This window comes from Meles meles, chromosome 18 (genome assembly GCF_922984935.1).
Source record: "Meles meles chromosome 18, mMelMel3.1 paternal haplotype, whole genome shotgun sequence".
Lineage (NCBI taxonomy): Eukaryota > Metazoa > Chordata > Mammalia > Carnivora > Mustelidae > Meles > Meles meles.
Window position 1 is genome coordinate 6,117,240 of NC_060083.1, and position 22,480 is coordinate 6,139,719.

The 22,480-nt window shown below is 43.8% G+C and overlaps 1 protein-coding gene across 1 annotated transcript in view; it reads right to left on the minus strand.

The window, feature by feature from the left end:
- The window catches only part of DNAH9 (dynein axonemal heavy chain 9), a 326,713-nt gene that overhangs the window by 103,601 nt on the left and 200,632 nt on the right, over positions 1-22,480 (minus strand). Inside the window, 5 exon segments of the mRNA XM_045984493.1 lie at positions 6,221-6,454; positions 6,661-6,822; positions 7,194-7,336; positions 16,972-17,095; positions 18,827-18,989. Of these exon segments, the coding sequence (XP_045840449.1) occupies positions 6,221-6,454; positions 6,661-6,822; positions 7,194-7,336; positions 16,972-17,095; positions 18,827-18,989 (826 nt within the window).

Consider the following 22,480-nt stretch of genomic DNA (forward strand, 5'->3'; position numbering starts at 1 on the left):
AGAGGTTGGTGGTGAGAGACCGTCCCTTCTTCAAGGATCAGGAACATGATACTAAAGAGAAAGGCTAAGCTTCCCAGGCCTTTCTCCTCAGAGTCACAGAAGGAGGAGTGAGAACCTGCCATAATCCACAGCAACCCCCACTGAGCCAAGGGCTGGAAGCCCAGGGCTATTTTCCTTCTTCCTCTGAGTCCCTCCGGTCACCCACCATGTTCTCATATGAATTCACGCTTCACGTAGGTGCTCCTCTCAGATGGAGAGGGTTCCCATCTCTAGTAGACCCATGGTTGTCTGCTTAATAACAACTTCTCAGCCCCGTTTTGGAAACAGAGTTTGAATTTCCTTTGGGGAACACTCCCTTCCCACGTCCTCGTAGTCTGGGTGGAGCCAATTCTAGTGGTCCTTTAAACCTCGCTTGGCCAAGGAGAATATCCAAGTCCCAGAGAATGGTTCATGTGTGGGCAGAATGATGAGGCCAGTCAGAGACACTGACCATTTATCCAGGAGCTTGGCAGAAAATTCTGGGAAAGGCAAACTCCTTCTTACAGTGGGGCTGCAAAGCAGACAGAATGTGAATCTGAGGTTGCCAGAGCCCAGGGGGGTCATTTGCTTGAACAGGGATGTTTAGGGAGGATCTAGCTCCAGTCCTGTCCAGATTCAGCTCTGTCCCTGAATTTTCTTGGTTTTATTTGTTGTTGTTGTTCTTTGGTCTAAGTCAACTTCAGCTGGATTTTGGTTAGTTGCCAAATATATCATGTCATCTCAAAAAAATTTTTCTCTCTCTCTCCAGACTTTTCCTTTTCTTTCTTTCTTCTTCTTTTTTTAAAATGCTAAGTGAACTTGAATTCATTTTTAAAATTTTTCATTTGCAACCGAAAGAGTCCTGATGAATACATCATGGTAAATTATTGAACCATCAACTTTAAGTAAATTCGGTGGCCTGAGATTATTTGAAACTCAAGGATAAACTGAATTTAAGAGTCTCCAGATAGATAGAATTGGGGAGTAAATCTTATATGTAGGGAATTGGCAACAACCTGTAAGCCTTTTATGAACACTTCTTCAACCCAACAGCCCCTCTTCCCTATGAGCCAAATACGGAGTGGGGATGACAGTGGGTTCTGGAGATGCCAGCAGAAGACAGAGCGAGATCCCAAATCAGAGTTGGGAGTTCTGTGCCAAGAGAAGGAATGGAACAGAAGGGACGCCAGCTGTGAAGCTCTCATCTGAGACAGCAGCAAAGACAGACAAGGCCGCCTGAAGACCCAGCAGAACAGGCCACCATCAGCAGAGCCAGTGAGAGCACGAAGACCACCGCTGCCTCCTGAAGCCATGACCACCACCACCCAGATGGAAAGGAGCAGAAGACCCTTCACAGGGAAACAGCCCCTAGGTAGACTTAGACTTCGAACTGACTGCCCTCCAGAGACTGAGTTTTTAACTTGAAGTGACCAAGGCAACCTGAAATGCAAGATTAGGAGCTTTCTACTCCTGGGGCACCTGGGTGGCTCAGTTGGTTGAATGTCCAGCTCTTGGTTTCAGCTCAGGTCATGATCTCAGGGTCATGAGATTGAGCTCTGTGTTGGGCTCCATGCTTGGTGGGGAGTCTGCTTCCCCTCCCCATGGCCCTCCCCACGGCTTATGCACTCTCTCTCTCAAATAAATAATCTTTATAAAAAAAAGAACTTTCTACTCTTAAATGAAAAAGGCAGCTCTCTAGCTAAGTTAAATTCAGTTATAGAAAAATAAAGTTATGTTTATGACCCCTTGAGTCTAAGCATGAAATTACGTCTAAAATTTATCAACTTGGATAATCATATAATTATTAATTATTGTCATTCTCACCAGTCTAATTACTACTCCTAACACTGCTATTGTTGCTAAAGAAATCTGGAGTCCATCTGAGCCAGAGCTGTGAGATTCATTTAGCCACGAGGTTATGAATCCCCACAACTGTCCTACGTGGGCAGTAGGATAGTGATACCACATAATCCAAATCATTACCCCTATACCAAGATTATGATGATATACTTAAGGCTTTTTCTACCCAAGGAACAATTTCAGATGAAGGGTTTACAACAGCGTTAGGAAGCCAAGACACCATTTTTACAAGAAGAATCCATACCATCCATGAGTATGAAATATATACATGTACACAGTATTATGGAACCCTTCCTCCAGCCCCACTCTGAGCTTGTAGGTGACTTTAGAAAGTGTTTGTTTGGTTGGCTCCCTGGCCATCTTATCTACCCATATGGCCCTTTATCTACACATTTATAGAACACCTACTGTGAGCCAATGAATCCTAGTTTTTGCGCTTAAATGACTGCTGGTGGTATGACATGACATACACAAGAGAAGAAACATAATTCGGGGATGGAACCTCAGAGATGGGAAGGCACAACTTCTCAGAGCTTAAAAAGGGCTTCTGGGAACAGAGGGTAGCAAACCACACAGGTGTTGACAGCGACAAGCTGACAAGGGCAGGGGAGATGTAAAACCCAGAGACATGGACAGGCTGTGGAGTTCTGGGACAGTCACAACCAGTAGGAAGTGCCGGATGCGGGGGTGCAATGGGGTAGATGGGAGGAAGAAAGGATGGCATACAGGCAAAGATACAGTTTGAAAGTTCTAGAAAAGTCCAGAGAATTTGCAATGTCGTGTCTAAAACACTAATGTCCACAGAAGAGAAGATTTAAGCTTGTGGACTGAGCAAAGATCTCTCCAACATCCCTCTGGTTTGGTAGCCGCCAGCCCCATGTAATGAATGGGCACCTAAAATGTGGCTCGTCCCATTGGCAATGTTTTGTAAGTATAACCACACACACTAGTTTTTGAAGACATGTAGAAAAAAAATATACTTCATTGATAATGTTTTTATACATTGATTACCTGTTAAAATGATAAGATTTGGGATGTGTTGGGTTCAATAAAACCTATTCTTAAAATATATGATGTAATTATGTAAAATTAAAATACACGGTCAGAATAAAATTCCTTTTATTCCTTTAATTTCTTTTGGTACAGCTACTAGAAAATTTAATTTGCATCTATGACCGGTAGGATATTTCTATTGGATACTGTGTCTAGAATACAGTGGGGGGACCCATCTATTCATTCATTCATTCATTCATTCACTCAACAAACATTTAATGAGGGCCCACTTTGTCTAAGCACTGTTTTAGACACATCAGATGCATCAACGAACCAAACAGATAAAGATCCCGGTCCTTACGGAGGTTGTGTCCAACAGATGGGGACAGACCCCACAAAAGAAAGATACCAAATAAGTAAATTACATGTTGGTGGGGTAAGTGCTTTGGGAAAAAGATAAAGTAGAGCAGAATAAGGGACGCGGGGGTGGTGTGGGGTTGCAACTGAAAATGGGGTCATCAGAGTAGGACTCAGGGAGAAGGTGACGTTTGAGCAAAGAGGAGGTAGTGAGCCATGGGGTGAGAGAGGGAAGAACACCCGGGGAGAGGAAACAGCCAGTGCGAAGGCCTAGTGCTGTCTGAGGAGAGAGCACACAGGGGCACAGCCAGAGAGAGAGGAACGTTGTGGACACAGGGCAGTGGGAGGTGAGGTCTGAGAGTCTGCAGGGTGCCATGGCAGAGAAGCGTGGGGAGTCATTTTAACTAGGGAAATGGAAGCCATCTCAGGGTTTGGGGCAGAAAGGTGACATGCTCCGATTTATGGTTTGAATGCATCATTCTGGCGACTCTGTTGATGATGGACCAAAGATGGGCAAAAGGAGCACACAGATGAGCTAGAAAGGTGCTCTGGTTGCCCAGGTTAAGGATGCCAGTGGCCCAGATCGGGGCGTGGAAGCACAGGATGTGCATGGGCTGGGATTTTGGGCATATCTGAAGTTAGAGACAACAGCGATTTTCTGATGTCTGGGCACAGGGCGTGTGACAGAAATGAGAAGAGTCACGGACAACCGCAAGCTGATGGGTGGTGTGAGAAATTGTTGGTGACGCAGGTTTGGGATGGGGGAGACATTGTGAAGTTTGATGTGTTGAAATCATCGAGGTAAGAAGTGTCTAAATCAAGACATTGAAAAGAGGGATACAGCAAGAGGGGTACATTTGAGAGACATATAGAAAAGTAGAAGATTTGTTAATTCTTAACTGAGGCAAGGGGAAGAATCTAAGGTAAGTCCCCGGTTTTTAGATAATTGGGTAGGTAAAAGCACAACTCATTGAAGCAGAGAACTTTGAAGGAGAAGAGATTGATGCTGGGACTGGGGCAGCTTCTCTGCTAGCCACAGGCTGGCAGAGCTGGGTTCACCGATGGCACAACCGGTCTTCTACTGGGATGATCAGTAATTCCCAGAGAACAGGCGAGGGGAGGGACAACAGAGGCTGCTGGGAGGACAGTGTTCTGAGGGCACCACAGGTTGGCGGTGGGGGACAGAAAGAGGAAGAAGCGACAGGTGTTAAAAATAACCGGAAGGACTGCAATCTGGGATTCTATCTCATGCTGTTTTCTAGAAGTTCAGAGATTGAGAGTACTGAAAAGTGTTGGGAGAGAAGATGCCACCTTTCTACAACAAAGGTACGTGCCAGGTAAATGGCTAGGGCCTTGACTGGGATCTGTGTCCCTCGATCTGCCCAGAACTGGGCAGGGGAAGGGATGTGGTCATGACAAAATGGACACAGAGGAGTGTCATGGACAAATGTTACACGTCACAAGTGGAGAAACACCGAGTCCGAACAGATCTCACTATGCCTGAGAGTAAATAAAGAAAAAGAAGAAAAGGGTCTTCGCAGAAATACAGAACAAGGAAGGGAAAAGCATCCAGGAGACTAAGAAGAACACAGGTCTGAAGATGGTGCACTACCAGGTCTAGACAATACATCGAGAAAGCTGTCTGCCATCAGCGGTAGGATGGTGTCTGTGACAAAGCGCAGGAAAACAGGCTGAAATAAGAAAGCAACAGGATGTGTTGGAAGGGGAAAAGGATGAGATGAGGAAGGGCTGTTAGGATATTAATAATGTAATAGCATAATTAAAGTCTTCCCTGGAAACATAAGCAGAAGCAATATTACCCACTGTTAAATTAGAATTGTTGAAGGTAAACTTGAAAAGCTCTCCTAGAACACAGACGCGAGAAAAGCCAAAAGGATGAGATCAATGAGTGAGGTCATAATAGATACAGGGCACAGAGAAACCATCCGGCAAATCATTGCTCCTGGAGGAGAGGCTGGAGCAGATGAACAAAACCAGATAACAGAAGAAAAATGGCCCGAGCAGAAGAAATTCTATGTGAATAGATTGCAAGGGCTTACAGCTCCCACTAAATGAACTGAAATCCTCTCAACATATTGCAACTATGATTCAAGAAACTAAAGCGGGGAGAGAGGACAAGTCAGAAGAAGCAAATTCAACAGTTATGCTGAAGACAAAACTCTGAAACGATGACAATGAGCAAAAGGCTTAGATCTCTGTAGGAACATGGGATGCCCAAGAATTAAGTTGATCACAATTGAGTTTAATGGTGCAAATGCAGGAAAACCACACCACGTTCGTGAGAGGCTGGCTCTGCAGCCAGCAAACAGAGCACAGAAGGGGGCCATCAAGGGACTGGCAGTGTCTGATGGGCATGAGCAGGGGCAGAGAATGTGCTAGAATTGTCCTCCAATTCTCAAGGGAGGAAGAGGAAATTGAAACAAACTTGTTCCCTTTGGAAGAGTAAGTAGAAATATATTACAAGGACAGAACAACAGGGACCTCCTTTTGATGGCCAGCCACTGAGGAATATATGAAGAAATGCAAGAAATGAGACAGGATTTAAGAAGTCAGGTTCTGATGGTGCTTTGACAGATAATACAAAGAAATAAAAGGAAAACCGGTATAGTCCTGCAACTGTCTCTCCCAACGACTCATCTCTTTTGGTTCTGAAGACAGAAGGGAAGCCGGCGAGAGGGGAAAGGAAGGTAGCAGAAGAGGAGGAGAGTGGTAACAAGCAAGTTTAAAGAGATGCTCTGGAGGATTCCATCATATGTACGTGGGAGCGGACCAGACCTGAAGCTCACAGTGGGCCCTTCTGCAGGGGAGCTCAGCCTTAACTCCTGGAACAGTGTCTGGTGACACCGAGGTCTCTGAAAAACCATACATGATTCTCAGGCCTGGACCATGATCCCTCTAGTTCCCTGGAAACGGGTGCTCCCACTCCCTCTTGGTGTCCCGAAGGCAGGGGCGAAGGAAGACCGTCACCCACCTGGGCAGAGGTGCTGTGAAGCTTCAGCAGCCCATTCTCGAGACGCGCTATTTTGGACTTGAGCTCTTTTCCATTTCTGCGCAGCAAGCTCTGGTAGAGTCTGATGAACTCCAGGAATGACTTGGGAGTGGTGTAGTTGTAGCGCTGCTCATTGCTCAGATAAGACTGAGACATCTGGTTGACACTCATGTGGACAAAAGCCATGAACTTGCTAATTGACTGCTTGACTGTGGGCTGAAATTGAAAAGTGGAAAATAAAAAGACTGTCTGGACGTGAAGACTGGAGGTGATGGCCTGCCCCACTCATGGCCTCATCCCACGGGAAGTTCTGTTCCGCCAAGTCTACTGAATCCCAAACTTGAACACTGAAACTCTGGACATGGAATTCCTTGTACCCCAGGTGGGCGGGACCTTGGGGAGTATCTCCTCTGCCCTCTCACCTCGATGCCTTCTGTGTTCTGCAAGAAGCGAAGGCTGACGGACTGCAGTGCCTGCCGAGGCCACTCGTGAAACCAGTCGATGGCCGTGCAGTTCACAATGGCTGGGAACTTCCTGCTGCGGACTCTCAACGTGTTCCCCACAGGGGATAAACAGAGAGTTACCTGAGAAATCCGAGGGCGGGGAGAACCACGAGGGCATCAGGAAGATACTCATAGTGAGACAGATAGGGGTTTGGGTTATTTTCCAGAAAGTTGGGGAAAAAATCCAACAGAGGAAGAAGAAAATCTGTCAATACTAGCCAGGCTTCTAGCCAAGAAATTAAGAATGCTAGGATTGCATGAGCCAAGGGAGAAGCTATTGCCCTTGAAGTAGATAAGGGCAGCCTTGCAAAATTGCTCAGGCAAAGAAGGGCACTCCACCCTCCCTGCCCACTCCCAGTATAATCTATGAGGGCAGCTTGTCCAAAATATCAGCAGAGGATCTCATGAACCATCTCTGGTCTGCCTATCCTGGGCAGTAAATCTTTCTATACCTTCAGTTGTCGTCGGACCCGATTTATAAAGAACTTCCAACAGTTTTCTCTGCTATCAACTAGACCTTGGCTCTTGACTTCGTTCCTCACGTTATTTATGATGTTTTCAACTTCATCATCAGAGTAGAGGTCTGGGATCTCTCCTGGGAGAAATGGAACACAGATGAGTGACTTTGGCATCTCTTTGCATGATACAATAGGACATGAGAGGCTATCCAAACTTGGGACACAGGGCCTATGATTTTTTGGCTGTGTCCCACCACTCTTGCTCGTGGAATTGGACAGAAACCGCATCTACTCCAAACTCAGTGCAGGTGGAGGAATGATACTTTAAAGAATGGAACAGGGTACATGGCATCCCTTTGTCCTGGGCTAGCAGCCCATAGCACAAGAGCTCTCAACTCCTACTTCTTTTGCCTAAAACATTTATTTACTAATTATTGTTAGGAAAAATTTTGCTTCTGAGGAGCTTAATATTTAATAGGAGAAATAAAAGAGATTTAAAATACCTATAATAAAAATACAAGTGAAAGGGGCCATGACAAAAATACACATAAATCCATATATTGATGAAGAATGAGCTATCCCTTCCTCCTAAAGAAGGAAGGGAGAGAGAGTGAATGGTTTTGGGGAATCTAGTATATGATAAGTATGACATCTTAAAAATCAATGGGGAAAAATGAACATTCAATACATGGTATTAGGAAAACTGGGATATGGAAAAAAATACTATGGTTGGATCCTTATATTCCATTGCACAACAGGATAAATTCCAAATGGATCAATACTTAAGTATAAAAAATAAACCCATAAAAATGGCAGAAGACATGAGGGCAATATTTTTATAACCTCTGAATGGGGAAGGTCTTCCTAAGTTTAACTTAAAATTGGTATGTTTTAAAAGAAAGTATAAACTGACACATTTTATGTAAAAATAAAAAATTTATATAAAAATAGAAAAAATGGCATGGTGGAAACATCCAAAGGACCAATTAAAATATGTTTCCAAAAGATGGCATAAAAATGGCCAACACATACATGGAATGGTGCTTAATGTAATTAATTATCAGGGAAATGCAAATGAAGATCACAGTGAGATATCACCTCACACCTGTTAGAATGGCTATTATCAAAAAGACAAGAGATAGTAAGTGTTGATGAGGATGTGGAGAAAAGGAACCCCTGTGCAGTGTTGGTGGAAATGTAAACTGGTACAGCCACTATGGAAAACAGTATGGAGGCTCCCAAAGAAACTAAAGATAAGACAAGTACATGTGATCCAGCAATACCACTTCTGGGTATATATTTGAAAGAAAAAAACAGATCTTGGAAGTACTCATACCCTTTGCTCATTACAGCATTATTCACAATAGCTATGACATGAAAACAGCCTCAGCGTCCATCAACAGATGAATGGATCAAACAAATGTGAAATACAGACAGGAATATTATCCAGGCTTTAAAAAAGGAAATCCTGGGGCGCCTGGGTGGCTCAGTGGGTTAAGCCGCTGCCTTCAGCTCAGGTCATGATCTCGGGGTCCTGGGATTGAGTCCCACATCGGGCTCTCTGCTCAGCGGAGAGCCTGCTTCCCTTCCTCTTTCTCTTGTGATTTCTCTCTGTCAAATAAATAAATCTTTAAAAAAAAATGAGTTCTTAAAAAAAAAAAAAAAAGGAAATCCTGTCATTTGCAGTAACATAGTGAACCTGGAGGGCATTATGCTAAGAGAAATAAGCCACAGAGAAAGAAAAATACTGCATGGTATCACTTACACGCGGGATCTTAAAAACAAAAAAAAACCCCCAAAAACAAAGGAAGCTGAAAAACAAATAACAGTCAAATTCATAGAAACAGAGTAGAAAGCAGTTGCTGGGACTTGGGGGTTGAAGGAAACAGAGCATATGATAAAAGCACACAAACTTTTGGTTATAAGATGAATAAGGTCTTAGGATCTAATATATAACATGGTGATTATAGCTGATAACACTGTACTGTATAACTGAAATTTGCTAAGAGATAGAACTTAAATGTTCTCATCTAAAAATTTTTAAAAGGTGAAAAAAAGGAAATACATATTTTCTCCAATTATCGTTAAATAGCTAATCTCCTTAATATGTAAAGAAACTCTCCCCCATTAAAGGAAAAAGTTAGGGGCGCCTGGGTGGCTCAATAGGTTAAGCAGCTGTCTTTGGCTTGGGTCATGATCCCAAGGTCCTAGGGTCAAGCCCCACATTGGGCTCCCTGTTCAGCGGAAAGTCTGCTTCTCCCTCTCCCTCTGGCTGCTGCTCTGCTTACTTCTGCTCTCTATCTCTCTGTCAAGTGGATAAATAAAATCTTTAAAAATTTTTTTAAAAATTAAAAAAAAAGGAAAAAGTAAATATTGCCATTGTAAGATATGGTGACACATACAAAAAGAGCTCATGGTATAGGAAATACAAATATCTCCTAAATATATGAACAAATGCTTTACCTCACTTGTAGTAACAGAAATGTGCATCAACGCTATGTTTACTTTTTTGTTTGTACGAATGAGATTGGCAAACATATGCACATTCAACCTCACTTGTAGTAATAGAAGTGTACTTTAAAAAGTATGCCTAACTATAATTTTTTCAAGATTGGCAAAGTTCTGAAAGTTATATAAAATCCTGTATTAGTAAGGCAGTGAATGATGGATAAATCTTTTAAAAAATCCTAATTAGAGGCATCTGGGTGGCTCAGTTGGTTAAGCGGCTGCCTTTGGCTCGGGTTGGGATCCCAGATTCCTGGGACTGAGCCTTGCATCGAGCCCCACATCAAGTTCCCTGCTAAGCCGGAAGCCTGCTTCCCCGTCTCCCACTCCCCCTGCTTGTGTTCCCTTTCTTGCTGTGTCTCTGTCAAATAAATAAATACAATCTTAAAAAAAAAATCCCAATTAAATATATAAAAATAAATATATGATGACCAAATGGCATTTGTCCCAGAAAAAGCAATGATGGTTCAGTCTTAGAAAAATCTATGAAAATAATTCGCTACATTAATAGATTAAAGAAGTAATATATTACCATTATAGAGATACACAAAATTTCCAAATACTGTTAGAAAACTAGTAATAGATGTATAATAGATGTCTGTCACAGACCCAAAGCAAACATTATATGAAATGGTGAAGTACTAGAATGTTCTCTTTCAAATCAGGACCAAGGCAAGCATAACTGCCATCACGTTTCCTATTCAATGTTATACAGGGGGTCCTAGACTATGCAATAAATTAAGAAAAGGAAAATGTATAAGAATAGCTAAGGCAATCATAAAATTATTGTTCAAAATCTAATTTTCTACATAGAAAATCTAAGAGAATATATACATAAACCACAAGGACTCACAAGCACGTTCAAGAACAAGCTTGAGGGACACAAATCAAATTGGAAATAAAAGGGTATCTGTACTCAAGCCAAGAAAATTACTTTACTTTTTAAAATCTTTTTTTGAAGATTTTATTATTTTTAAGTAAGGTCTATACCCAGCATGGGGCTCAAACTCACAACCCTGAGATTGAGAGTTGTAGACTCTGAGTGAGCCAGCCAAATGCCCTTCACCCACCAAATGTTATTTTTTAAAAGTTATTTTGGATACCAACAAAAACTATAAGGTGGGTAGTAATATATGAAAAGATATGCAAGATCGTGGTGTAAGAACTATAACATACTACTTGAAAGGTATAAACAGAACTGTAAATAAATGGGAAGAGAACTATGCTCACAGGAGGATGACTCAGTATTACCCCCGTCATAATGGTGCAATTCTAACAACAAAATCCAACGCATTTCTTTCTTGATCCTGACAAGCATACTCTCAAATGTACACAGAAGAACAAAGGGTAAACAATAGCCCCGACATTTCTGAAGAAGAATCAGAGGGAAGGAGTTGCCCTACAGAAGAAATTAAGTCTCCTTATAAAACATTGTTAATTAAAACAATGTGAGATTGGTGTGGGCCAAACAAATAGAACACCAAGGGTAACACCTTAGAAACAGACCCAATTATAAATAAATAAAAAATTGATATTAAAAATCAGTTGGAGTCTTGAGGTAGATTAATCAATAAGTGATGTTAGGATAACTCAGTATTAAGATTAAAAATTAAAATTAGAACTCTATAGAAAAATAAATTTTAAAGGGCACCTGGGTGGCTCAGTGGGTTTAGCATCAGACTCTTGATTGTGGTTAAGGTCGTGATTTCGGGGCCATGAGACTGAACTCCATGTTGGGCTCTCTGCTCAGCAGGGAGTCTGCTTGAGCTCCTCAACCTCTGCCCCTCCCCCAGCCACCTCCCCATCTCAAATAAAGAAATAAATAAATCTTAAAAAGAATAAATTTTAGGTGGATTAAGGACATAAATATGAAAAGTCAAACAGTCAAAAAAAATCCTTATTTTTTAAGGATTTATCCATCTATTAGAGAGAGAGGGAGAGTTGGTGGGTAGGGGCAGAGCGAGAGAATCCCAAACAGACTCCCTACTGAGCACAGAGCCTGACGTGGGGCTTGATCCCACAACCCATGAGCTCATGACTGGAATGGAAACCAAGAGTCAGACCCCCAACTGACTGAGCCACCGAGGTGCCCCCAAACAGTAATCATTTAAAAACAAAATGCAGGAAATAATTATTGTCATGTTGAATTGAACAGAATGCTCTGAAACAGCACAGGGCATTAAGAACTGTTATGTTACATGGAGCACTGGGTGTTGTGCAAAAACAATGAATACTGTTACACTGAAGAAATAAATAAAATGGAAAAAAAAAGATTAAAAAAAAAGAACTGTTATGTTTTACAGCATTTAAACTAAATCAGCACGACACAAGTCAGATGTAGACTTCAAAGGGTACCTACAACCCATATAATGAATAAACCATTAGTATTCAGAATATAAAAAGAACTCTTACAAATCCATAAGAAAAATACCAAAAATCCTGGAGCAAAAGGGCAAACTACAAAAAGAGGCAACTCACAGAAGAGGCCTAGCCAGTGAACTCTTGGAAAGATGCTCAAGGTCTCACGTAAAATGGGAAAGAAAACAACGAGATCTCACTTCACGCCCAATGGCAAAAACCAGTATGTCAGGGAAACCGGGTGTGGGTGAGGTTAGGAGGAAACTGGTATCCAGGCCCTACTGGTCAGAGAGGAAACATATTTGATTAGTCTGGAGAGAAGCCTGGCACTTTTTGTAAAGCTGAAATGCATGTACCAGACAGAACTGCAATCTTCACCTTGGGCACCTAGCTGGAAAGACAGTCTGCACCTGCGTCTTGGGCACTGAGCCGGAAAGACAGTCTGCACATGCGTCTTGGGCACCTAGCTGGAAAGACAGTCTGCACATGCGCACTAGAAGCTTCTACTTTGCAACATTGTGTGTAACCGCATTGCGTGTAACCGCATATTATTGCTTTCTGCACATCCAGAAGAATTTGTGAAGAAATACAGAAAAGCGTTAAGGGAAGAAAGTAAGTGTGGGTGATGAGAGCATGAGAACTACGAAGGAGAGTCAGAAATGGGAAAAAGAAAACAGAGCAGAGTTCTAACTCAGGGGCAAGGGGGTGGGCTCCTGGCTCAGATGGAGGAGTTGGTCTTGGGGAGGAGGGACGGTCATCTTGGAGGAAGAGAAGAAACTTATAAAGACATGAAGATGGGCTTTGGGGAAAGGGAGAGTTTAGGATTACGCTAAACAACAGGGTCTTCTCAGCAAGGAGAGGACATTGAGCGGGTAAAGGATAAAGAAAGTGCAAGTAGAGATAAAATCCTGGAAACACTGGATATGACATAAAGGTGAGCAGGGCTCACTCCGGGATATTCTATGGGCCTCAGGAGCTCTCCCCCAATCCCAGAACGAGGCTTGAGGTGAGTCCTGAGGCCATCTGGATCTGAAATCTCATACGAGCTCCCCCTTCAAGTTCTCCAACACCTACGTGCTTCTTCCTTCCTTCCTAACTAACGCAGAAATGTGAGCATCATAGAAATGCTGGAGGCTGAAGATGCTACCGGGGCCACCCTACCCATGTTGCCCCCTTGTGGCATCGGATGAGGTCCCCAAGGGGGAGCAGTTTGGCAAATGATCAACTAATCAGAGTGACCGGAATTCTGATTTTATCCATCAGTGACGCTGCTGCCCTTCCTCGAACTACTTTATCTGCAGCAAAGTCATGCCAGTTTCCAGCACATTTCTGGCCTTCGTGATCTGACCACACTAACTCAGCCAGGAGTTCAGTGAGGATTTTATACTAATTAGACTTCTCTTGTTTCAAAAGCCAGAATGAAAAAATGGATGATCATGAAAGTGATCATTTGCTTTCTTCCCTTAATTCCCAAACTTGATTTAACTCGCGTTCATTAAGGCATTTTGGACCAGGCATATAAAACACTCTGAGCTATAACTTGTCAAAACCAAGGTCTTAGTAATGAAAGAACCCTGTTCTGCTGTTTGATAAAAACAGAGGTCAGAGGAAACTCCTCTAAGAAAATGAAATGGTATTTAGCCTGTGTTGGGAATTAAGGAGTTCAGGGAAGTTTTACAAAAAGCAATGTTCAGATGGAATTGATGGCACCCATACTCCTCGGGCTTCAGGAGCTGACTGCCTATGCGGCTCTGTGTTCCTTTCTTTTTTTTTTTTTTCTTTCTCTCTCTCTCTTTTTAAGATTTCATTTATTTATTTGAGAGAGAGAGAGAGACAGACAGACAGTGGGAGCAGGAACAATGAACACAAGCATGGGGAGTGGGAGTGGGAAAGCTGGCTTCCAGCCGAGCTGGGAACCCGATGCAGGACTCCATCCCAGAAACCTGGGATCATGACCTGAGCCAAAGGCAGACATTGAACCTACTGAGCCACACAGGCGTCCTGGTTCTTTTGGTGTTTTATGTATAACATGCTGGAGATGGAGGAGCCCAACCCCGACCCACAGGCTGATCTGGCCTGCTGCCTCCGTGCGCATGGCCTGCAGGCTAAGACTGGTTCTTACAATTTTTAATGGTTGAAAAGAATTAAAATAATAATACTTAATGACTCGTGAAAATGACAGGACATTCAAATTTTATTGTCCACAAATAAAGTTTTATTGGTCATCACTGCAATCATTCATTTATATATTGTCTATGGTTGTTCTCCCAGTATGACAGCAGAGTTGAGTAGCTATAACAGAGACTCTCTGGTCTGCAAAATGGATAATATTCAATTTCCAACCCTTGATAGAAAAAAAAAAGTATGCCGACCTGGTTTATGTGATACCCTTTAGTGCCAAGATGCTGAGAGTATGAAGCCATTTGGAGACTTTGTGCTCTTAGGATGCTGGTGTGTGTTACTAGGTCTCAAGAACCTTAAGAAGGTGTGAGTAAGGATGTCAAGGAAGTCCACTAGAGTGCATTATCTCAGGAAGCTGGGAATTACTAGATCACAGAGTAGGCCAGGTAGGGTGTTTTCTTGGATCTTCTCCTGCATTCAGTTAGAAACCAATGGAGAAACCATATTTTAGAAAGACCCTTTGGGAGCAATGAGGAGAATGGATTGAGAAGCTATTGCCTAGGAGGTGGAGGATGAGTTAAGAAGTGTCTACATTTGCTGGGGAGCCTGGGTGTCTCTGGATCAGTGGGGAGTCTGCTCGAGGATTTCTCTCTCTGTCCCTCCGCTCCTACCCCTACTTGTGCATGCACTCTCTCTCTCAAATAAATAGACCTTAAAGAAAGAGAGAAATGTCTACATTCATTGAAACAACAGATGAAAAGACCAGTGGTAGCTATGAGACCTGTGATTTGGAATCAGAAATGGTTAGGGGTAAAGTTGGTGGCAACTGATTAACTCTTGGGTAGAGGGGATGAGGTTTGATTTTGGAAATGGCATCAGGAAATCAAGGGATCAAATAATGAGCTAACGAACTGTGGGAAGAAGCCGGAGAGCCTATGAGATTAGTAGAATATCGAAGAGAATGCTTTGGGGGGAGAGTTGAATCAGTGGCATGCATTCACTCTATCTTGATCTCTAAACTAACAGGACTTGTAGATAACTAGAGGGGGATGTGTTCATGGAAAGGTAGACTGACACAGTGTCACAGTCTGCCCTGTGTTGTCCAAGAGTGGAGTGATTGCACAAACCCACAAAATTGAAAAATGGAGAGGTGGGGGGGTCCTGAGGAATTCCTGAAGCCTTCTCTGGACTGGCAGTCAATCAATTTCTAGCAAATTATTTACCTTCAGGGAAAATTGGAACTAAGATATGCTCTAGTTCTCCCTGTCAAAGTGGTTAAGAACAAAGGGAGGATTATCAGAGAAGTATCACTTGTAACTGCATCTCCATTTTAACAGGTGTATGCAAAAACGGATTTTTACATAGAAGCCTCAAAAGAGAAATGTGAACTTGAAACTTCACGACCTTGGAGCAAGCTCACCGTATTATGTTCTCGCTGGGCAGGGCTTCAGAAATTCATTTACTCTTTAAAAAGTTGTCTTCTAAATGAAAAATTAAAAAATACTTAATTGAGCACGAAAATTTCCATTGGTGAAGGTCTAACAGCTTCTGTGTCTCGGACATTATTTTAGGAGAAGGTGACCTGGCTGGGTCGGTGCCAACTGAAATATAGAGTGAGTTTGGCAACAGTCCTGGCGTTTCCAAAGTTGGAAGTTTTTGGAAGCACATTTTTACCTTTTCTGAGTTTTAAGAAATTAGACTAGGGTGCAGGGCTGGAGCGCCACTGGCCCCACTGTCTTATTCAGTAAAATACTAAAAGGTGAAACAACGTCATAGGTAAAATGCTATTGAAGAAGGTGATGGGATGTTAAGATGGTATTTAGAATGGGGGTGGGTGGCGGATACCAGGGCTTTCTAAAATGCCAAAAAGCTGGAGGCAGGAATTTTGTTCTGGAACATCTGGGCACTGACTGCTTTCTTAACCCAGACGAAGAGGTAGTTTTGCAGATGCTGAATTTGGTTTAAGAGCCAGGAAAGCATATTCTATGTTTAATTAATACAGATGCAAAAATATATGCTTCCCATTGCTGTAAATGCGTAATTTGAGTATTCTACTGTCTTGTATTCTTGGGCATATCCATGCACATATATCTTGGATTATGTGTGTACATACGTGTGCGTGTATGTGTGCGTGCATGTAGAATTTTTTTTACCCAGAATGGCTGACATAATTCCTGAATTCCTAAATAAATAAGAATAGTAAAGTATCACAACTGAACTTTCCGACGAAGCCCTGTCTTGCACGGACAGTGTCACGGGACGGTTGACATCCTCGGTCAAGTATTTTGGAAGCCAAGGAAAACCACGTGAGAGAGATTCTGCATCTCTTGTTGCTTCTACTTTGCTTGCACCAGGTTCTGAACCCTTCATTAAATTAGCAGCCTAATCTTGCCCTGCTGTGTAAGTTTCGTGTGTGCAACTTCTTCACGTCTCTCTTTGCCAATGTCTAATCTACCTGAAATACTGCGAACAATCTGGTTTCTCTGTCTTGGATATGGGGAGGGAAGAGCCCCTTCTCTCTGGGCTTGGCAGATCACCGGGCCCTAGACATGCTCTTCTTCCAAAACCCAGATCAATTTCCAGCCAGAGAACCCCAAGATTACTGTCTGTTTCCCAATGAAAGGAGCCAGAATGAGGCATGGTGCTAACCCTAGAAGGATCTTACTGAACCAGTCCTCTACTCTCTCAGTTTTCTCCCTCATTTCTATGACCTCGCTCTCTGGACCTGGGAGCACCTTGGGATGACTGATTCCAGTGGGAATTTACACTCACGAGCAGAGTTTCTTACCAGATGCCAAGAGGTCATTGATGAGCACAAGGAACTTCTCATCAGCCACTTGGGCGTCGGTCATGAGAAACACCACGCTGAGATTCTTCACCCCGGCTTTCAGGCACAAGCCAGCCAGGTCCGTCTGTGGAAACAATCAACATTAGAGATCTCTGGGTAGGCGGCCTTATTGAAGGAGGTCCCCAATCAGCTCTTTAGGAATGGGACCATTTCCTTATCTACTTTAATGGGAAAGAAAGTGAAACAGCAGTGGGAAATAGGCCTCATTCCCAGGCCTCAATCCCAGTAGAGGTGGACGAGTAAACCTGAACAGTGACGATCTTTATTTCATGCAATCACTGTGGCTCCTGTATTCGCTTCCGGAGCTCCTCTTTTGTGCTGAGGGGTAACACTACAGCTTTCCAAAGGGGCAGAGAGAGTCCCCACTCATCTGTGTTACTTATATCATCATACAAGTGAATGACGTGACCCGAAGGCAAACAATTGCTCTCGGTCTTGACAGAAGAGTCATGTACTTGGGGCCACCGACCCCGGTCATGAATGTATCTTATGCTAGTAGTGTTTTGTGTTCTCATGACTTATTCCAGCAAAAGCCCTGGGTTGGAATAAAGTATACTAGGGAACACACTTGCACACACACACGCACACAATCATCTGGTAGGAAATTACATCCATTCAGAACTGCAGGTGGATAAAGTCTTGGGCTAGGATGCCAAGCCCTGTATTTTCCCAGCGTAGTCAATCTTGGTTCAAGCTCTGTATCCCGCTCACAGAGCTCAACTGTCCCTGATCTTGATCTTCTTGCTTGCACCACTCAAAGCTCATTTTCTAAGAGCCTCATGCATTTCCTTATGCCAAAGCTTCTTTCAGGCCCCATATATCATTCCCCTTTAAAGTTAGTGAACTTCGTTTAGTATCTACCGTTCTCAACCTTAGGTCCTTACAGAATTAGTTAAGACAACATTTCTCGACTCTCATCAGAACTGGCCACTCCGCAGTCTAGTTAAGCCAAACTTTCTGGAGGGTGGGATGCAGGCGTCAGCGGTGTTTCAGGGGGATTCCAGCCTATAGCTGAGGCTGAGAACCGCTGTCTTAGGTCATTCTGTAAATGCCTACTTCTATGCACTGACTTGTTTCCTCTTTTTTGGAACCACTGGAGACTGGTCTAACGTGGACCTGGGGTCTGACCTTAGATCCAGCTAGCTATGGAGAAGCTGAGCTGTGGTTTCGGACCAGTGATGAGCACCACAGGCTGAGAGGTTATGAAGGCAGGTGAATAGGTCTGGCGCTAGGCTGACTGGGATTCTCCCAGAGACAGCAAGGGTAGCATCCGGGGAGAAATGACATCAAGACTCCCGACCCTGCGTCTGTTGTAACCAGGCACAACAGGGAAGGGCAAAGTGACCTCTTCCGGTTGTATAAATGCTTTCCCCCATGTTCTAGATCACACAGCACGGCTGCTAAGGGCTTAATGTCTGGGACCATGAAACATCCCTGAAGTTCCCAGTACCTGGTAAGCACTGGAACAGTCTTTCAAAATGCGAATTTCTTACAGGACTTGGGCAGACTGTCAGAACTCCTTCCAAGTCCACCAGAGCTGCTAGAGGCTGTGTGCTCACTTTGACACAGAGGTGCCCCCGATCCGGCAAGAGCCAAGGTTACCCTGAGGGAGCTGAAGCAGCTGAGGTTTTACAAAGGCAGACCTGAGTCCAGTGAGTCTAGTGAGGGTCACCGGCCCAGAAGTGAGGAAGGGAATGGCCCGTCGCTGACAGGGAGCTTCTGAGCAAGGTGAGTGCACAGCTAAGGAGGGATGACAGGGAGCTGTGGGCGTTGGGGGTGGGGGGCTGGATCTCACCTTGAAGTCCGGGATCTGGTATCCTCTCCGCAGCGTGATCTGGAATACCTCCATGGAGCTGATGAATGCCGCGAGCCTCGTCAGACTCTGCTTGCCACTCCCACCCACGCCCACCAGCAGTGCGTTTCCCCGGGGGGACTCCAGGATTCGGTTGATGTGGCAGCTGCCGGGAAAGAGCAGAGGCACGTGGCCTGGACCAGACTCTCCTCTGTGCGGGGCCCGTCCCACGGTCCGAGGGAGCAGTGCTAGAAATGTAAGTTACATTGTCCCCAAACTGGGCCTCGCTTTCTTGCTCAAATGGATGGAAGTCACTCCTGCTTTCTGCTTTAAGCCAAAGCCTCTGGTGAACCAGTGGCAGTGGTGGAAGAGCTCATGGCAGCTGGAAGGGACTGGAGGGGACCTGAACTCACCCTTCCTCCCCTCCCTACCCAGCTGAGCCCATGTCTGCCATGCCTCCCACAGCACTGGCCTCACCTTCTTGTGCTTCTAGGCAAGGGGAAGGGGCAGGAAAAAGAGAAGAGAAGGGAAAAAAATCCAGGGGAGGCGAAAGGACAAGCAGGACCAGAACTGTCTGTTCCACTAGAGAGAGAAGAAGTGAAATTAAAGTCAGGAGAACAACAGGGAGCCCTGAACATTGATGCCTTTGTAATGAATGTGGATTCTTGGTGTCAGCCTGCAAGGCGCCCTCTTGCTTGGCTTCTGGATTCTTCCCCTTTAAGCTCCACTCACCTCTCTCAGTACCCATATTCCCTTCCAGCAGTGATGAAAGGTTCCCAGGCCCTGAGCTTAGACTACACCCTGCAGAGGACCCTCTTCCTCCTGACTCACTAACCCTTCAAGTGCTGCTTTTCCATCCCCCTATCCGTGACCCTCCTCCACGTTCTTCCTTCCCCTTAGCACTATGTATAAACGTTACATAAGTTACCTACGTCCTTTATTTTAAAAACTCCTATTCCCTTTCTTTCCTCACCTTAAAACCAATAGCTATTCATTGTACAAAATGCCTAAAATACAGAAAATTACAAGTCTACACTAAATAGCAATAGACACCACTGACATTAACTACATGCCCTTCTGGACGTTTTTCTAGAATCTGTGTGTTCGTAAGTATATACTTGTGGGTACATACACTTACTGCATCTGAAACCCAATGTGTTTCTATCTTATTTTCAAAATCGGGTTCATGTTGTATACTAAAGAGTGTTTTGAAGCTATGTTCCCATTTAGCCATGGTGTGTGAATAATTTTCTACACCCTGAGTAATCACTAAGCCATGCTTTTAATGGTGAACCACAGAATAAATTCCTAGTCTGCTATGGGATAGTTACGTTGTTTCCAACATTTTCCAGTCATAAATACTGTTACGAAAGTATTTTTCATTTCTATCTTTCATCATGTCCGCAGGATAAATCCCTAAAAGACAAATGATCAAGTCAAACAGTAAGACAATTTTTATGGCTTTTGATACATCCCGAAAAGCTGCTTCCCAGAATTGTGGCACCAGTTTGTCGTCTTCTTGGGTGGAACTGATCAAAAGGTGAATGTTATTTTTGAAGGGTGAGAATATGTTAGATTATGTGAGTTTCATTAGCATGTGTCATGTTATAAAACTTGGGAAATGGATAAGAGGAGGATGAGAGGACAGCTGCCGGTGACCTTGGACTTGACCGAGCATGGAGAACAAGAACTCGGGGAATCTGACCAAACAGAGTGTACATCTGAAATTGAACAGTGTAGGCTATAGTCCTGTGTCCCTATCTTGCATTAATGGTATCACAATGACAGATACCATATTCACATTATGTAAGGGTCATCGGGAGTGAAACCATTTAAGTGCAGCTAAGCCCAATTTGGAGGCAGGGCTGGAAATGGAGGGGTGGGAGAGCTTTGATGAGTGGGACTTGACCCATCAACAAAATGGGAGCATGGATGAGGTTACTGGGCTCCTGTGGACCTTCTGTGGCTTGAGTTTTCTTGCTACTGCACATTTCTGGCATATGCTGATGACTGGGTCATAATCAGCATCAATAAACTAGATGTTTGAGGGTCCTCATTGCCTCCTCACCCCGCCGTGTTTGCCTGGTGTGTTTGCTACTGAGAGGGAAATCCCAGAAGGAAGGCAGGTAAGCCAACAAGGCCCACCTACCAAGCAGGTGGGAAGAGTCTGACCCCCACTCTTGTTGATACTGGGTCTTATGTATATGTCTTTAAAACTTTGCTGATTGAATGGTTGACACTATGACCTAAATTTTTACTCCTTTGATATCTAGGGAATTAAACATTTTTCTTATTACTACATTTTTTGTTTTGTTTTGTGAATTTCCTTTTTTAGGTCCATGGTACTCTTCTTCTTCTTCTTTTTTAAAGTTTTATTTATTAAAGTAATCTCTATATTCCATGTGGGGCTTGAACTCACAACCCTGAGACAAAGAATCGCATGATTCTCTGACTGAGCCAGCCAGGTGCCCCAACTGCCCACTTCTTAACTGAAGAGTTCCAGATCTGTAAGGCCCCTTTAGGTATGTTCTGAAACATTCAGCCCATTTGTCACTTTTTACCTTTTCGTTTTAATGTGCTTTTGGATATGCAAAAAATTTTAGCTTTCTGGATTTAAAACCCAGAAATTGTAAGTCACTAACTTTTTGTGTGAAAACTAATTCCCCCTAGTATTTAAGACTTATTTATTGACCTACACTTAGTTCTTTTACGATTTTGCTTTTCCCCTTTATCACCATTGGTGGTATTTCTACTCTTTCTTTCTTTCTCCTGTCAGATAGATTTATAATTCTCTGGGCCCCTTATTAAATCCTGGTTTTGAGGCATCGAAAGAGTGTGCATACTCAGTTTTCTTTCTCTACAGTCCTCGCACATTTGAAGGTGTTCGATGAATTTTGGTCAAACTGAAACACCACACAGGCCTTACAGTCAGCATCACGACAGGGGCACGCACGCAATCGCACGTCATGTGAGGGGCAAGATCTCATCTGCTTTGTGTCTGCATTAGAGGGCGCCTGACTCCGGGGATAAGAGAAACTGAGCCGCTAAGCTATCCAGGCCCTCTCTTTGGAGAAGTCCACCTGGGCTCTCGGGGCCGCCCCTACCCCCACTATTCTGGAAGGCCTGAATTCAGCTTAGCATGGTCCCTGCTGTTCACCATCTAAATGGGAAATGCATCATTAGTCCCGAAGTTTCCAGAGAAGAATGGTTCAGTCTGCAACTGTCAGCATTAGACTCCAGCTGGGGATCCATTAACAACCTCTGACGAGGGCAAAGGACTCTGCATTCAAATTACAACGTTTAAAAAAAAGGAAGATCAATATTCTGAAGGGCTCCTGGGCGAGAAAACCAGCGCAGTCTAAGTTAAGCCCGTTACTGAATTTCTGTGAGATTAAAAGCAAAAGCTGAAGATGTTCCACAGCACAGCTGGAGGGAGCAGACTTACTAAGGCTACACACGCACACACACGCATGTGCACACACACATGCACGCACACACGCACGCACACATGTACACGCATGCATGCACCCCACACACGTGCACGCACACATGTGCACACTCACATGCATGTGCACAGGCACCACCCACGCACCCGCATGTGCATCCACACACGTACACACTCACATGCATGCGCACAGGCAGCACACACACACACGC